At 36.7% G+C, this 16,713-nt stretch overlaps 2 protein-coding genes across 2 annotated transcripts; one reads left to right on the top strand and one right to left on the bottom strand.

The window, feature by feature from the left end:
- Positions 1 to 352: 352 nt before the first annotated feature.
- LOC140771569 (auxin-responsive protein SAUR32-like) lies at positions 353 to 1,237 on the bottom strand. Its single transcript, XM_073113123.1, has one exon. The coding sequence runs from the start codon at positions 1,029 to 1,031 to the stop codon at positions 630 to 632; it is 402 nt and encodes a 133-aa protein (XP_072969224.1). The 5' UTR covers positions 1,032 to 1,237; the 3' UTR covers positions 353 to 629.
- An 8,550-nt stretch (positions 1,238 to 9,787) lies between these two features.
- Positions 9,788 to 15,713, top strand: LOC140773465 (uncharacterized). Its single transcript, XM_073116042.1, has 4 exons — positions 9,788 to 10,009; positions 14,062 to 14,476; positions 14,969 to 15,361; positions 15,544 to 15,713. Exons 1-4 carry the CDS (start codon positions 9,788 to 9,790, stop codon positions 15,711 to 15,713), a joined length of 1,200 nt encoding a protein of 399 aa, XP_072972143.1.
- The last annotated feature ends 1,000 nt before the right edge of the window (positions 15,714 to 16,713 follow it).

Raw genomic sequence — 16,713 nt, 5'->3', positions numbered from 1 at the left:
TCTACCGAAATTTATTAAAAGGTTCTTACACCAAGGAAAAAAGAAAGAGAGAAAGAAATCTAAATTCTGGGGGCTCAAGAAGCCCTAGCTATTACATGGCTAAGCACATAGAGCCATGGTGATCCACACAATTTTATTCCTTTCTTGCTTCTCTTTCATATCCTCTAGTGTGCTTGGATGATTCACAATTTAACTCTATTTTATATATATTATTCTTATGTTATCTAATTATCTAACAAGGTATCAACCTATTTATTTTTAATTAAAGTTGCAAATAACTTTTTCTAAAAGTTATGGATGTACACATTGCACATAAAATAACAAATATTTTGGTCCATATTTGCTAAGATGCTTATAAAGTGAACTTATCATTGCATTTCAATACAATCCATCATCATAATTCTCAAAATTACACTTGGCATTCATCTCTCCTTCTCCTCATCATAAAATCAAACATGATATATAACCCAAACATTTATCCAACCAAAGAGAGAAGGAGACAAAAAAGAAGAGAGAGTTGAAAAGGAGAAGCCCACACAGAATTGAGAGCAAAAGAGAAATTAATATCCCCAAACACCAAACCAAAGGATTATATGGGACCAATTAATTACAAGGCGATTATAATTACTTCAACATTTAATTCCTCCCTCCCACTCGCCCTTCTCCTCTCTCCTCGACATCGCCCTGAAGCACCCACCATGGCTGTGGTGTTCGCCGCCTGCGGCTGCGGCTGCGGCGGCGGCGGCGGCGGAGCTGCAACTCTCTCGATCGATGGTCGCCTGGACATGGCGGAAGTGGTCGACGTGGCAGGGGATGGTGATGGCCCCCTGGTGGTAGAACCCGTACTCCTCCTCCGCCTCTTTTAGCAGATCCACGAAGAGGGGATGGTTCAAGTACATCACCGGCACGACGAACCTCCGCTGCTCCTCCCCTTCCGATCCCACCCTTATCGCCATGCATCCTTTTGGAGTTCCTCCCATCACCTCCTTCCTCCCGTGCCCCAAGTGAGGCAAGTGGAGATGAACCCCCATCCAAAAAAATTTCAACCACCACCCGCTCGACCGCCCAAAAATCCCCAAATTAATTAAGACGAAACCCACCGAGGGATTTGCGCTAAATAGACTGGAGGTCGAAGAAAGGAGACAACCTGGTGAGGGGATCGAGAAGCGCAGAGAGCTACTCCGGCGATCAGGGGAAGGGGAGGTGGTGGGAACAAGGAGAAGAAGACTCCTCTTATTAAGAATTTATAATCGAAGGCATATATATTATTTAATAAAAAGCTAAAGTTACTTATTGGACGTTGCAATCAACGCTAGTAGCTTCTCATAACTACCTGCTGTAGAAGGCGAGCACGGCGATACGTGGCTACGATTAGGTGCGGATTTTATTTTATTTTATTTTCCTTTCTTTTTTTTTCTAAAAATATTTAATCAAAAAACACCCTCTACATTTTATTTTTATTATTATTTCCTTCCCCAAAATACATTTCCATAATATTTAAAGATATCTATTAAAGATAAAATTTTAAATAGTCAAATAAAATTTTAACGTATTTAAAAATTATAAATCAAAATTTTGGATGATAATGCAACAGAGTTAATTCTTTATCAATTAATTTGATGAAGATTTAACGGTTAAAATATTTAAGGGTATAATAAGAATGAAAGATATTACCGGTTCAGTAGGTAATTTTTTTTAGATATATAATCTTGCACATTATTTTTTAACAATTATATTATCTTAATATTTTATTAAGTAAGAAACATATATCAGGAATATATATCAAAATAAGAGTATTGATATCTTTTATAATTAACTTGATGAAAAATTAAATATATTTTATCTTTTTGATTATTTTTTATTATTTACATATATCTCCCATTAGTTTAAGATTGATTTAAATTAAATTTTAATAGATAGAGATAGAGAATTATATTTAAATTGAAGTGTATCCCAAATAATCAAATTTAAATTATTTAATAGTAAATAATATCTCCTATAATTAAGGTATAATTATATTTAAGAGAGAAATCTTAACGGAAACGGAAGAAAAGAAACGTTGATGGTTAAGATCTGCACACGTAATTAAATCTTCTTAACTAATATACTATTTTTCTTACCTAATGTGTTTTTGGAATTGGTATTAAAAAATCGATGCCGGATATAAAAACCTATGATAACTATCGTAGCTATCGGATTAAGATTATAACTTTTTAAGATGCATTGAAGTATTTGCTTGAAAATATATATTATTGGCACACATTGGGTACAGAAGATGCACCCTGGTATCACTTGTCAACGCAATTACCTCTGGTAAGTCAAAGTGGGCCTCTCATGTTTGTTCTTATCGGTTGACTAAAACGACATCAAGAGAATTTATCGAACCCAATTTCTGTCCCTGTGTCTTTGTTTCAGATCCTCACAAAATATCTTTAATTTTCATATTTATTTATTCCTCACTATTTCTACTGTAGACTGTGAGCCTTTCTTGTCCTTTTGGTAGGACTGCTGTGACTAGGATGTCCTTCCATTCAAGGAAGCGTGAGAGTATTGCTTCCATTTTTTAATTTATTTATTAAAATAGATAACACGTATATTTAAATATTAATATATATATATATATTTTAGTGTAGCTCTAACTTATCTACAAGTAAAACTTACATAATCTCTTTTTTTTTTCTTAGCTTATATTATAAAATAGACTGGTATGAAAAATATTTAATGATTAAGTATTTTAATTACGGCTATAATGAATTAGACGGTTCTTAATATTTAAGTTTAGTGGTTGTTTATTTTAATAAATAAATTTTAAAATAGAGTTATTTAGTCAAAAACTCAAAATATATTTGGGAGGTGGAATTATAGGGTGGAATTATTAAATAAGTTGAAATATTAAAGATAAATATGTTTTATTTATTATGTGGGTTAAAAAAATTATTCGAATTATAAACGGATTTAATCAATATATTATTTAGAATATAATTAAATTATCGATTCATAAATATATTACTGTATCATAAATAAATAATTTGGATAATCTATGTAAACCCGCATAATTTGCATTATAATTTGAGTCATCTAGTAAACACGTAATAATTAAATGAGTGGTGTTTATGTTTACCTAAACTTAAGCTAATCATAATTATTTAAAATTGCCTCCTATATGATGCGAATCGGGTTAGATCGGATCACATCAAAGGAAGATTGGGCTCAATGGATTGAGTCTAATTATGTTATTTAGTTATTTGGTGTAGTTAGAGTCTTAGTAGGTTAGGATTTTATTTAATTAGCTAAATCCAACTCTGCGTAGTTTCGAAAAAATATTTACAGAATATTCTACACATATCCAAATAATATCAATCCAGTTGAATAAGCCCGCCAACCTTCAGATCTTGATTTAAAAGTGTATCATGTTTTAAATTTTAAAAAATAAGATAACATAGTATAATTTATCCGTAATTTATTTATAGTAAATGGCAAATACTTCCATGTTAATCTACAAGATATTACTATCTTTCACAAGTTAAATTTTACAAATACTCTTTTTTTTATGAGTTATTTATACTTATACTCCCTTAAATTATCACTATTTGTATATATATCCTGAATTTTTTTGTTGACATATAGATCCCCTGAATTATTAAAAATATCTTACACATCCTTTTTATTAAGTTTTTATTATATTTTTTATTTATAAATTATCACATGTAAGTCACGTGAGAATAACTATATTAACATGTTTTCTTTATGTTTTAGAAGAAAGGAAGAAAATTTTTAGTTTGCTACTATAAATCAACCACAGAAATTTTTTTTTTCAGAAAAGTACCTAAAAATAGTGATAATTTCGGAAGTATCCTCTTTTTTTTTTTAAATTAAAAAAATGCTCTTCTGCTAATTACTATTACAATTGGATAACGAATGAGGTTAACAAAAATTCAAAATTATCACGTGAGGAGCTGGTGGGAGGCTTGACTGGTGTTATTACGATATTGCCCTTGACCTAGAGATTACGGTCAACGAGACTTGCGGTGGAATTCGTGTAGGTCTAGTCTTAGTTACGAATTTGCCTTCTTAATTTTAATCTTTTCCTGGTCAACTTCGTTTAAGGTGGTCTTTCTTTTTATTTTTCAATTCTTCTAATTTATGGTCATCGCTGCCGTTACTAGTTAATTAATTGTGACTACTTTTTTTATTGACACGAAATAGGAGAAGTATGCTATCTATTTAATTTATTTTAATTTTTTTTGGTAAATTATATTTAAATTATGTTCTTACGAAAATTTGCATATAACACCTTATATTTTAACAAAATTGTAGTTTATACACTATATTTTTATGATTTGTAAATCGAGCCCTATAATTTAGTGAATATGTGCAAAGAATATTTTGGGTTAGATTTGACTAACACCGTTTGCGAAGGTGAGAATATTCCATCAAATTATTTTTTATAAAATGACTAAAATACTTATAGTATATATTGGGTAAGTATAATTTAGCTAAGGGTATTTTTATACTTAACCTGGAGACTTGGTTAAGTTTAACTAACGGATCTTTAACGGCAGAATATTTTTTGCATATATTCGCTAAATCATAGGGCTCAATTTGTAAATAATGAAAATATAAGGTGTAAACAAACTATAATTTCGTTAAAATATAGGGCGTTATATATACAAATTTCTCTTATTTTTAAAATATGCTATTATATTATTTTTGTATCCGTGATGCAAATGGTAATAGAAATTTGCTCTTTCTCACATGTATTTAATTAATTCATAAATATTTTACAAATTAGTTGACTTTTTTTTAATATACTACTCTATTAATTTTTTTTAATATGCTCTCACACATATTTATGTAACATATAAAACAATTATAAATGTGAATTACGTTATAACTGCCATAAAAGTAATTACTCTAAAGTAAAGTAATAACTATAAACCACGAGAGCAATAAGTACCAACTATAAGCAATAATATTTGTGAACAACAAAAGTAATTACTACGAATAACTTTGATTATAAGAGTAATAATTTTGAATGTATTACTTAGTTACCATAATTTCTCCTTTGGTTGGGAAAGAAGAAGAATTTTTTTAATTAATATAGAACACTTGTATCTTTGATTAGAAGGAGAAGAAGAGAATTCTATATTATTATAGAGTGTTAGCATGTTCAATCTAGTGTAAGATGTATTTAATACGGTCAATATATAAATGACTTATATAAGTCTCTCTTTTCATTTCGGCTAAAGATAATGATGCGATTTGGACTTCATCGTATCACATCAAAAGACATTGTGCTCAATGGATTGAGTCTAGTTATCTTATTTGATTATTTAGTTTAGTTAGAGTCTTAATAGATTAGGATTTTTTTTAATTAGCTAAATCTAACTTTGCGTAAATATTCGTAGAATATTCTATAGTTGGATAAGATTGCTAACCTCTAGATCTATAATTTTAGTATTCACGACTTTTCGAGATTCAGAATCTATCTGCGGCACGAAATGAAGGGTTAATCCGAGAAGATAAAGAAGACTGGTTTAGTTGATTTGTTAGTGTTTTAATTTAGTTGTTTAGGTCTTGGGGTGAAACTCTATAAATATGTGAAGAAAACCTTAATTGAAGTTTTAATTTGATAATTGAAAGTCAGCATTGTGTCTTTATCTCCTTCTCTTCTTGCTCTAGCTATGACATCCTTTCGCCTTTATCTCCTTCTCTTCTTGCTCTAGCTATAACATCCTTTCCCACCTCCTTCCGATGCCCAAGTCTTTGGTCGGCTTTCTCTAACTCCTAATCCCCTTCTTCTACAATAACTTCTCCCTCTTCACACTAAGAAATTAACCTAACACATATCTAGCCATTGAAGGGCTATCAAGTTAGGGTTTATCTGACATTTGACCACTATTCGTCCGATAACTCAAGATCTAGCCATTCAAATCGTACGATCTTAGATTTGTCGAAAATCTTATTTAAGGGCGATAAAATATCCAAAATTTAGAAAGATTCAATAGTTAGATTATTTGCAGCTTTCTTCGAAAATCAGACAATTAAAGAAGAATATAGTTTAAAAAAAAATCCGACTCTGCAAAGAAAATGTCAAAAGAGCTTGACTTATAAAAAATAAAATAAAGCATGTTGAAAAATCTAGGGTAAATCCTAATATGTATTATATGATCTCTTATGTGAAGATTTAATAGTAAATACTGAACGATAAATAGCATGCAATGCAAACACATAAGATTGAAATGGAAAACCCCAAACTAGGATAAAAACCACATATCCTTTTCAATATGATCAAATCAACCACTTATAAAAAATAAAAAAAATACAAGAACTGCTTACAAATTACTTGCCGAATCTCATAACTATATCTGAAAATCTCTTGCTCGCTAGAACCCCCGACAAATTGCTTTACGTGGTTAATCGAATTGATCTCTTTGACCTTTGAGATCGAACAAACTTATCTCGGTGACCGTGACCCTCAAAATAATGAGTTGTGTCAACGAATAGTAATGATACGATCAAGAGAACAAAAGAAGAGTTCAAATCGTCTGTCTGGGTTAGCAATTTTAAAAAACACCTAATTTTATTTTTAAAATTTAAAATATATTAAATGTGTAAAATAAATATTTGGAAGGGCTAATTTGGCCCCCAAAAAAACTCTTAATTAGAACAAAAGAAGAGTGCAATAATTCAGTGGGATGGTTGACGTTGCTTTCCTCCTAAAGCAAAAGCGAGAAGGAAAAGAAAAGAAGCAAAGCATTAATGGCATAAATGCATTTGCCTCCGGTCCATTTGTGCAAATCACATCATCTTGTCTCGCTACTTAATAGTTCTTATTCCCTCGCCAAGTTGTTCCGTTTCAGCACTTGAATGTGTCTTAAAAGTCATTCTTTTTTTCCTTTTCTTTTTAAAACTTACGGATTTTTTATATATTTGCCACTTAAATTTATTAGTGTAATTTAATGTAATGATAAATATGTGGATATAAAATACTCGGAAATATATTATAAAATTTGGAATAATTTGTGACCAAAGTCTTACTATTTAAGAAAGAGTGTTAGTGAGGAAAGATCCGAACAATAAAATTAATTCGAGTTAAAATCTCTAGTTTTAGCATTTGCTGCAGCAAAATCAACACTTGCTATTATGCGTGTTTAAGGCAGAATTTTGCGTAGATTATTTAAGACAACCTAATGCAGACCTAAATAGCTCTGGTAGGAGATAGGAAAGTCCTAAATCAAGCAAAATAATGTTTGGCAACTAGACCTGATTAAATGGACCAGCTCCTCGTGCTCGACCCGAGTTCGAGCTACCCATGGGTGGCACAGACCAGCCCTTTACTTGCCTAGCCCGACCTGGAAGCCCGCCAGTTTGGCCCGTCTGTGTAGCTTGCCTATTCGGCCTGCAACTAGGCCCGCCTGTCTGCTACAGTAGCTCGCCCGTTCTGCTACAGGAAAAACCAACGGGAATTTTGATACTGTATCGTTTTACATTTTGTTTTAGCACACCTATTTAATCGGTGATCAACTCAGTCTGCACAATACTCTCTGTACTATTTAAAATATTTTAATATATTTTTTTCTAGAAAATGGAGGAATATAAATATATATTTTTTAAAAAGCTAACAATAAAAAATATTTTCTAAAAATAGCTAAAAGGTGGCCTCTCACGAGTCGACGGACGATAACTGTTAGACTATTCTAGCCTGACCCGGCCCGCTTGATCATCACGTCTATTGGCAACTAATATTAAAATTCAACTTGAAGATAACATATAATAAAAGACCAAGAATTTATATATAAGCTCTTTCACTTCTCTCTCTCCCTAATGTGGGATAAAATTATCAGAAATGATATTCAACAATCTCCCTGTCATTGTTTAATGTCATTAAACACTTTTCATAAGTCACTGCGGATCCATCTATCTTAATATATGCACCAAACCCACGTATTCTTATCCTAAACTAGGACACTCTTGCTTCATGAGTGAAACTGAGCTTGCACTATAATCTCGCGTTCTTGGGCAGGGTGGATTTTTTATTATTATTCATTGTACGCCAAGCCGGGTTCGGATCCTTGTTGTATAAGCGAATTTGAAGTTAGAATATAAAAAATTTTAATGAAGTTTTTTCTTTAAAAGAGAGCGTTGTCTTTAATTATAATTAATCCTAAGTTTAATCAGACATCACACGACTAAAATCTACTAATTCCTTTAAAAGAAACATAATACATTGACTAGCCCATAAATAAATTAAAGCATTAATTTTTCACTAGTCTATCAAGTACCCCTGACTCCTGAACCAATCAAGCCCATACCGACTCAATCCGGTGCAGCCCACCAAATTGACTCGCTCCAAACTCGGCATCATCGACATCTCGATCGCGGTCAAACTCCGGTCCGTGATCTGACCGCATCCGGCTAGTGAAATCTCCTCGAGATTTGTAGGATCCGACTCCGCCAGCCGCCTCACCGCCTTGTCCCCGATCCCGGTCCGGCTCACATCGAGCCCGACCAAATTAGGGCACCTGGTCCCGATCACGCCGAACCCTCGGTCGGTCACACGTGTGCACCCACTCAGACACAACGTGCGAAGTCTAGCCCCACACTCCCTAGTGATAGCCCACACGGTTCTGTCCCCAATCCGAGTCGACTCGGTCAGGTCCACACGTGTGATCCTATTGTTCCCTCTTAATTGATCCATAAGGTGCCCGATTCCCAAATCCGTGACCGAGTCCAATCCCAGGAGGCTAATCTCCTGCAGATTTCGGCATGTCTTACCGAGCGAAGCTAAGAACTCGTCCACATTAATCCCACTGCATCGATCCAATCTCACTCTTTGCAATTGACATTGTTCATGAAGAATTCGATCATTTGATTCATACTTCCCTCCTTTATAAAACCTGCATCTCGCCAGTGTCAGCAACCTTAGAGTTCTACCGCAGTTTGCTATCACTTCCATGAGTCCACCGTCGCTTATGCTCTCGTTGAACGCGTCCAAATGAAGGCTCTCGAGCTCTTGAGTTGATGCCGTCATGGTGATCAGTCCCACTTCCGTCAACGTCGCACAGTTCTTGATCACCAAACTCTTGAGTCCAGCGAAGCTCGAGTTGGTCAAGTTGTCGACGGCGAGATCGGTTGCACCTGCGCATGAGATCAACGCGAGGTTGGTGAGCCCCTTCGCCGCCCTGAGCCAGAGGTAGCCCTCCGCCGTCACGCCGCAAATTGACTCTAGGTGTAGAGTCTTTATCGATCTCCGGTAGTGCGCGATCGCTTTGAGCACGACATCTCCTACCTTCATGCATGCGATCTTGAGCTTGGATAGCTCCGGCCGGTGTGCGACGACGGAGACGATGCCGGAGTCTTGGATCGACGGACAACTCGCCAGTGCCAACGACTTCAACCGAGTCGAGCACCTGGCGACGGCGTGCAGCGACTTGTTCCCGATCAACGGGCACGCGTCTAAGCTCAGCGACGATAGATTCGGGCAGTTGGTAGCGACAAGTACTAGATCGTCGTCGGTGATTAATAGCGAGTTTGTTAGCTCGAGCTTCACCAACGCGCCGCAGTTATAAGCGATTGCAGAGACACCTTCACTTCCGATACCAAAGCAGTTGGATATTGCGATGGACTTCAACTTGTTGCAGACTCGAGAGACGACACTAACGCCTTTGTTTGTGAGTCGGTGACGAGAAGAGAGACTACCCATCAGAGAGAGGTGAGTCAAGTCCTCGTTCGAGCCGATGCCGACCACCATGGCCGCCAGCCTGAGATCGGAAGCGTCGACGAGATGTCGAGAGACTTGGTGGGTTGGAGGAAGGTGGTAGTGGAGTTGGAAGTCGGATTTGAGCATGGAGGCCTGGAGACGAAACCACCTCCTCGACACGGCGGAGCAGGAGCAGCGGTCTCGGGTACGTATGAGGAAGCTAAAGATGATGATGATGCACTCATCTGGGAGATTGTTTATGGCATCTGGAGTAGTACTACTTCCTGGCCTTCTCTTGGGTGTTTGGTGTGTTTCCATGCCACTTCTTGGGTTCTAATTCTCTGTAACCAAGAGGAGAAGGGGAGTGGAGATGTTAATTGCTATAGTATATATAACTCTTGTTTATTGTATTGTAACTCTAAAGTTGATATGCCTATATACCCCTCGAATGCCTTAAAATCTTTATTTGTTTACAATTTAACTGACTAATTTAAACAACTCTAAACTGAGACTTAACTCGAAAAGTATCCAAATATATTTTAGAGGGGCATATAAGTAGGTATACATTAAAAAAAAAACCCTATATAATTCACACAAAAACAACACTACAACAGAGTTTATTTTATATATTTTTAAAGCATTCCCACGTACTAAAAACATCGGCATGGATTGAGAGAGTGCTTTGTTTGAATCGAACGGAAGAGGGAAGAGAAATCTACCTTAAATTCCTTCATCTACCGACCACCATTCGTGGATCGCCATATTTTTCATTTTGCTTTGTTTTTTTGGCTTCTTTACTCACATCATAGCATTTAAAACTCGTAAGTGGGGGAGGAAAGGGGATAAAAGTAGGAATCAATCAATCTACAAAGTACAAACTAAGTCCACCTTCACGTCCCCCACTTTGTTCAGCTCACTATCTCTCCGGCTAAATCTACTACTACTACTACTACTACTACTACCAGGTCCTCCTCTCTTAATGCCATTCAATGTATCTTGGCCTGGTGATCCGCTGTGGTCACAAGAAGTACTGTCTTCTACTGCGGCTGTGAATTGTGTGAACGTAGCATAAGCGTGGAGGCCTATCTTGTGGACGAAGAGAGTGATTCCTGTTTGATTTTAGACAGCTGCTACAGACGAATGAGAGGTATGGGTCTTAATGTCTTATGAACATCTCCCTCTTTGGATCCTTCTATTAATTTCCCGGCTGGATCCATCCCCCCTCAACTCCACTGTTTGTAGCAGTGGGCAAAATCTCACTATCTTTGGTCTAGCATAATTTACCTTCTTTCTTAATCAAGCTAATTAATTAGGAAATTTTAAGGATGTCTGCTTTTAATGTCTTCAAAAATACTCGGAGTGATAGAATAATAAATATTCTCATTAGAATTGATAGAGTGAGAATGATAATAAAAATCAAATGTATGAATGAAATTTTTGATAAATTTTTGTATTATATTATTGTTGATTAGGTAACATGTCGGGTTTAAGTTTTTCGGTCTATTGATTAGCAAATTAAACCCTTTCTAACTCTATTAAGAAATCGTCGTTCGTTTATAGATTAATTCCCTTTTATTTATGAACAATCGTTACATCTTATTCTCTCTAAACATACACACGATCCCGATCTCAACACGTATAAAAGAGAAAAAACTAGATTATTATACTCGATATACTTGCTGCTGAAGAATACGTATGAATCAAACGTATGAACTAACTCGTGTGTTTTTGTTTCATTTCGAAAATTAAAAAAGAAAAAGAAAAAGCTGAATGCATGCATCCAGTTTAGTCTGTACGCTGTATGAGTTCTCAAGAGATGGAACAAAGACAAAAGTCATGTTCTTGATTCGTTTACCACTATTCTTTGTTTCAGTTCATTGAACTTGGGGGGATGGTGGTGGACACGAGAGCTTAGACTTTTAATGGAGTCACGCTGGAAAAACGTCTTTTTGGAGAAGGGATCTTGAAACTTGACTGGTTTCCATATATACTAATGTCATGCATTAATTTGATTATTGCGATCCCACTCAAAATTAAATATTGTTAGACACAATGCGTGCTAACATGAATGAAATTTTAAAACCCTTCTAGGAAAGGAAAATCTTCATGGAAGAAGCACTAGAGGCAAAAGCTGAATTAAGTTGAACAATACGAATTACTCATATTTGCAACCGTCTACATAAAAGATTACTATTAGAACTAACTAACAGATATCATGTGAAAAATAAACATTTATGGTCTCAATAGAATTTCTTTTTTAAAAGGATAGCCCGTATCGGAAATTACAACAAAACATCACGATCACTCTTTTAACACGAACTCCATATTTGACCTATAATATATAACACTACAATAAAATTAAAGCATTAGTCTCAAGAGCATAAATAATAAACAAATTGATGAATGATTCTTACAAATTTATAAGAGCAAAGTGCCTTGAGTCAACTTGCTTCTTTCGTCAATCTAGCAGTCAAAGACATGACCTTAGGAATCCTCCAAAGTGGGAAGATCGACGATCATCTACCGAAAAACAACAAAAAAGAAAAGAACTTCTACAACATCCTAAAACTAGCAGCACAACAAAATGAAGAAAACAAAACCATGAACCAACAAAAAGCACGGTGAAAATTTTGATTATCGATCATTGAAATAATCAAATTAGACACCAAGCAAGCACATATTGCTATGTGCACAAGTCGTAGACTTGTAGCTCACCCATCGGGCCCTCACCGATGTAGTGAGCAAAGCAATACCGACTGTTGGAAAGGAATCAAAGAGAGGGAGAGGACGGATCGATGCTTCAATGACAGCAGTGAAGGGAACGGGCGAAGGAGGCCAAGGAGAGAGGGATTCAAGGGGACGAAAAGGATTGAAGTAGTGTCATGGAGGGAGGTTGAGCTAGAAGGAGGAATGTGTGGCCTGGATCCAACGATGAAGCTAGATTTGATTGGAGTGATCGTAGGGAATTAATGAGGGAGTAATGATATGTAAGGATCTTGTGACAGAGAGAGAAGACAACTGCAAGCGTTAGTGGAAAATAGCATAGGAGAGAAAACGGTGCAAAGATGGATGATGAAATAAGCAGCGAAAGGGGGAGGGCAACGAAGGATGAGGACTAAGAAGAAGCTCAAAATGGGAGCATGAGTGAAGGAACGAGGGAGAATGCCTCTCCTCCCTAGTAATTCAATCTAAGCCCAATATCTCACCGTCTCAATACGAATTAAATAGCTGGGAAAGACAAAAATCCTAGGGCTAATAGAAGTAGAGGAAATCGTCAAGTGGGCTGGGCTAGGTTTGAGGCAATTGGGCTTGAGTATTTGTTCACATCACAACCCACTAATTACTTATGCCAAGCTAGGTTTAGGTCGGGCTAGAATATTATAGCTCATTACCTCTCATTAACTTGTGAGATATCGGGCTCAAGGTGAGCATAACTGGTCGAGTGTAACAAGTTAGATTTTTAAAAAAAATTACGTCTTATCAGACTGACCATAATGGGTCACCATGGAAAATATCTTAGTTAGCTTTCATGAAAATATATTTATATAATGATATCCAATTTATATCCAATATGAGACTAAAAAATTATAAAAATAAGCAAGCAGAATGACTCAAGTCGCAGGAGGGCATAATAGGCCAGACAAGCAAAGGCATAGCCCATGCTATCTATTACCATCTTGGGCTCAAGTCACACCGTGCCCAAGTCGGAGTCCGGTTAAAATCGAGTAGGTTTTACAAAAACTGGATGGGTGATCAGAGCTTTGCTATTCCAAACACACCAAAGGAGAAAAAAAAAAAACAATAGGTTTAGTACATAACTGCGGCCAGGCCACTTACTCTAAAAATAAAATAAAATAAAATAAACCATAGGTTTACTAAACTCACCGAGGTTCGTGTAAAGCCAGACCCACTTCGAGCCCCTCAACTATTTAATTAATCTCAAGAGTACACGAGCGTAGGCCCAATCTCTTAATTTGCTCTGCAACATGCACGAACTTTGAGCACTACTACTCGCCTCCCAACCAGAAGTTAACCCTACGTTGTTCCATTCCATAGCGTACGTACAACTCCAACTCCTCTGCAGACCAATCAAATCATGCCAAGCACCACTCGCTGCTTCTCATCATCTTCCAATACTATCCACCAGTAGTTATATCCCTCCTAACACCCAATTATATCCCTCCATTATCCACCACGTAAGCTGCCATTAACTGTAATCTTCTTTTATCCCAATGGCATCATCGACCACCATCATGCTGATCCTTCTTCTAATGGATCATATCAACACTTCCCTTCCTCACCTTCTCCATCACCCAATCCAAAGCGAAGCATCGGCATCTCCGCCACCATGCACGTAGCCTTACTCCCCGACGACAAGTTCGTCGCCTTCGGCCGCACGGGGAGTTTGGCGCGTCCAACCTCTCCCTCGCTCTCCCCCACGACTGCACCGCCCACGCGCCCGCGTTCTACCCGTCCTGACTGACACGTGGTACTCGTCCGGATCCCTCTCGCCGAACGGCACGCTGGTGCAGACCCCCGGGGTTCAACGACGGCGACCGGGCCGTCCGGTTCCTCTCCACGTGCGACGGTCTCTTGGTACGCGACCAACCATATACTACCCCAATGGAAATATAATTGTAGTCGGTGGCCGAGGGCAATTCAGCTACGAGTTCTTGCCCAAGAACCCTAACTGCAATTCGGAGTTCGAGTTGCGTAGGATCGGAGCTGTCAAAATAGTTAAAGCCAGCTCGATCAACCTCGGCTCAAAAATGAGTTGAGTTGAGCCGAGTTTGATTTTAAAAATAAACTTAAAAGTAATTTTAAGTCAAGCTTGATAAAATCGATAAAACTTAATAATTTTATTATATTATAAAATTTACTTAAGTGGATTGCTATATACTGTTGTGTTATAGAGTTTAGTTCTAAATTTTGATTCTATTAGCTTATATTTTTGAATTAGATCTTATTAAAGTTTAATTTAAGCCTAAATTAAATTTAATTCAAGCCTTAATCAGATTTAAAATTTTGCTTAAATTAATTTAGACTTAAAATTACTTATTGATCGGTTTATTTTGACTCGAGCTAGAGATTAGTTCAAGATTAGTTTGAATTAGAATAATTAGCTCGAAATTAATATCAATTCAAGTTTCATCAGAACTAGGCTGGGCGACACCTCGAGTTGTAGAATAACTTAGACCCATTTGTACACTAATCCACCGATGGACAAACTCTAAGTCCATCTTGCTAGACTACATCAACCATAAGGTAGTAAAAAATTTCTCCGATATGCCACCCGTTGGCGTTTCCCGAAACCATCCGAGCTCGGGCTCATCGGCCTTACTCCCGCTTCGATCGAAGAGAAGGCAATTAAATGCGAGACCGGAGGTCATGATATGCGGCGGGTCGACCTCGGATTCTTAACTACTCGAAGGCAACGAACCGCACGTTCTTGCCGGCGTCGAAGACACGCAGCCATGCGGGAGGTTGGTCATTACGGACACTTCGTCCCAGTGGGATATGGAAGGGATGCCGGGCTTATAATCAACGGCGCGGCGAGAGGGGCGGCCGGGTGGGGGATGGGAAGAGAGCCAGTGTTGCATCCAGTGATTTATAACATCAAGAAGAACGAGTTTGATGTCATAAATCCACTGGACACTTGATGCCGGATGGAAGAGTGTTGATAGGTGGAAGCAATCCAAACGTGAAGTATCAGTTCTCCGGAGTTAAGCTTGGAGGCCTTCTCGCCGCCTTATGTCGGAGCTTGGAGGCCTAAGATTACGGCAATAAAGTCGAGGAGGGGTGTCGGGTATGGTGATGAGGTGTGTATTTTGTGTTCAAAGCAAAGGAGGAGGAGGAGGAGGAGGTGGTGACGATGGTGGCGCCGGCGTTTGCGACGCACTCGTTCTCGATGAGCCAAAGAGTGCTTGTTTTGGATGCCGAAGGTGTTCGACGAAATGCCGCTAGGATTTGCCGAGTACTAGACGGGAGTGGATGGATCCACGTTGAGTAACTTTCTCTTTTTATTTAATGTAATTATAATATACACCCTATATTTTTACTCTTTATAAATCAAGCCCTATAATTAATAGGATATATGTGCAAAAAAATAGCTTACCGTTAGATAAGTTAATTAAACTTAATAAAATCTCTGAGTTAAGTTAACTATATTAAGAAAATTATGGAATACTTTTAACCAAGTCACACTAAGGTATTTTGGTCATTTTAAAATATAATATATTTATTTAACGTAATATTCTCACGGTGTTAATTCAAATTTAACTCAGAGTATTTTCTACACATATTTCGCTAAATTATAATATTTGATTTGCAAATAATAAAAAAATATAGGGTGTAAGCCACAATTACATCATAAAGCAGGGTGTTACGTACATATTTCTCTTCTATTTATTTTTGAGGTTAATACTTAATAAGAGCATAAGTCATGGGCCTTGGGTCCAATTATTGTTGTGCCCCAAATAAATAGTCTAAAAATCCGAATCCAATAACTAACATATACGACCTGAGTGATCAAAATAATCGAATATAATATATATATATATAGAAAGTTGGCAAAAGATTATTCGACTGGCCCCAGAAATAAAATAATATTATTAGGTCTTCAGGTTGCTTCTTCTTGGAAGGTATTTTTACGAAACAAACAAACAACTTGAACACTCTTCAAGATTTCATAAATCAGAATGCAAAGAATTTTGTTAGAGTCCAAACAAAACAAAGAGGAGTAGTAGTTAGGATATTCGTTTCTGGATGTTAAAAAGTAGAAAAAAAGAAGTCCTTCCTATTTCCTATTTCTTCTTGTCTCTCACCTTTTTAAACCTAGGTATGAACAAATTACCAACTTAGAGCTAAGTGGATTAAGTTGGTTTGCCGTTGATTTTTTCTTTTGGGTGCACTGGTGTGAGATGTTGAGGGTTTTTATATTTTGTTTGTTGCACCGGTATAACTGTATAAGCCGTTGGTGGTTTTTTACATGCTATTTTTTTTAACGGCGT

The sequence above is a fragment of the Typha angustifolia genome, chromosome 2 (genome assembly GCF_048772165.1).
Source record: "Typha angustifolia cultivar Huaian chromosome 2, ASM4877216v1, whole genome shotgun sequence".
Lineage (NCBI taxonomy): Eukaryota > Viridiplantae > Streptophyta > Magnoliopsida > Poales > Typhaceae > Typha > Typha angustifolia.
This window is presented reverse-complemented; position numbering and strand designations above follow the sequence as displayed.

What these genes read in the sequence shown, in the direction of transcription:
- LOC140771569 (XM_073113123.1), bottom strand. Translation starts at nt 1,031, where the DNA reads ATGGGGGTTCATCTCCACTTGCCTCACTTGGGGCACGGGAGGAAGGAG.
- LOC140773465 (XM_073116042.1), top strand. Translation starts at nt 9,788, where the DNA reads ATGTCGAGAGACTTGGTGGGTTGGAGGAAGGTGGTAGTGGAGTTGGAA. An exon ending in GGCCTTCTCTTGGGTGTTTG is followed by an intron (nt 10,010 to 14,061) that starts GTGTGTTTCCAT and finishes CCATGCACGTAG; the next exon opens with CCTTACTCCCCGACGACAAG. An exon ending in CAACCTCGGCTCAAAAATGA is followed by an intron (nt 14,477 to 14,968) that starts GTTGAGTTGAGC and finishes ATCAACCATAAG; the next exon opens with GTAGTAAAAAATTTCTCCGA.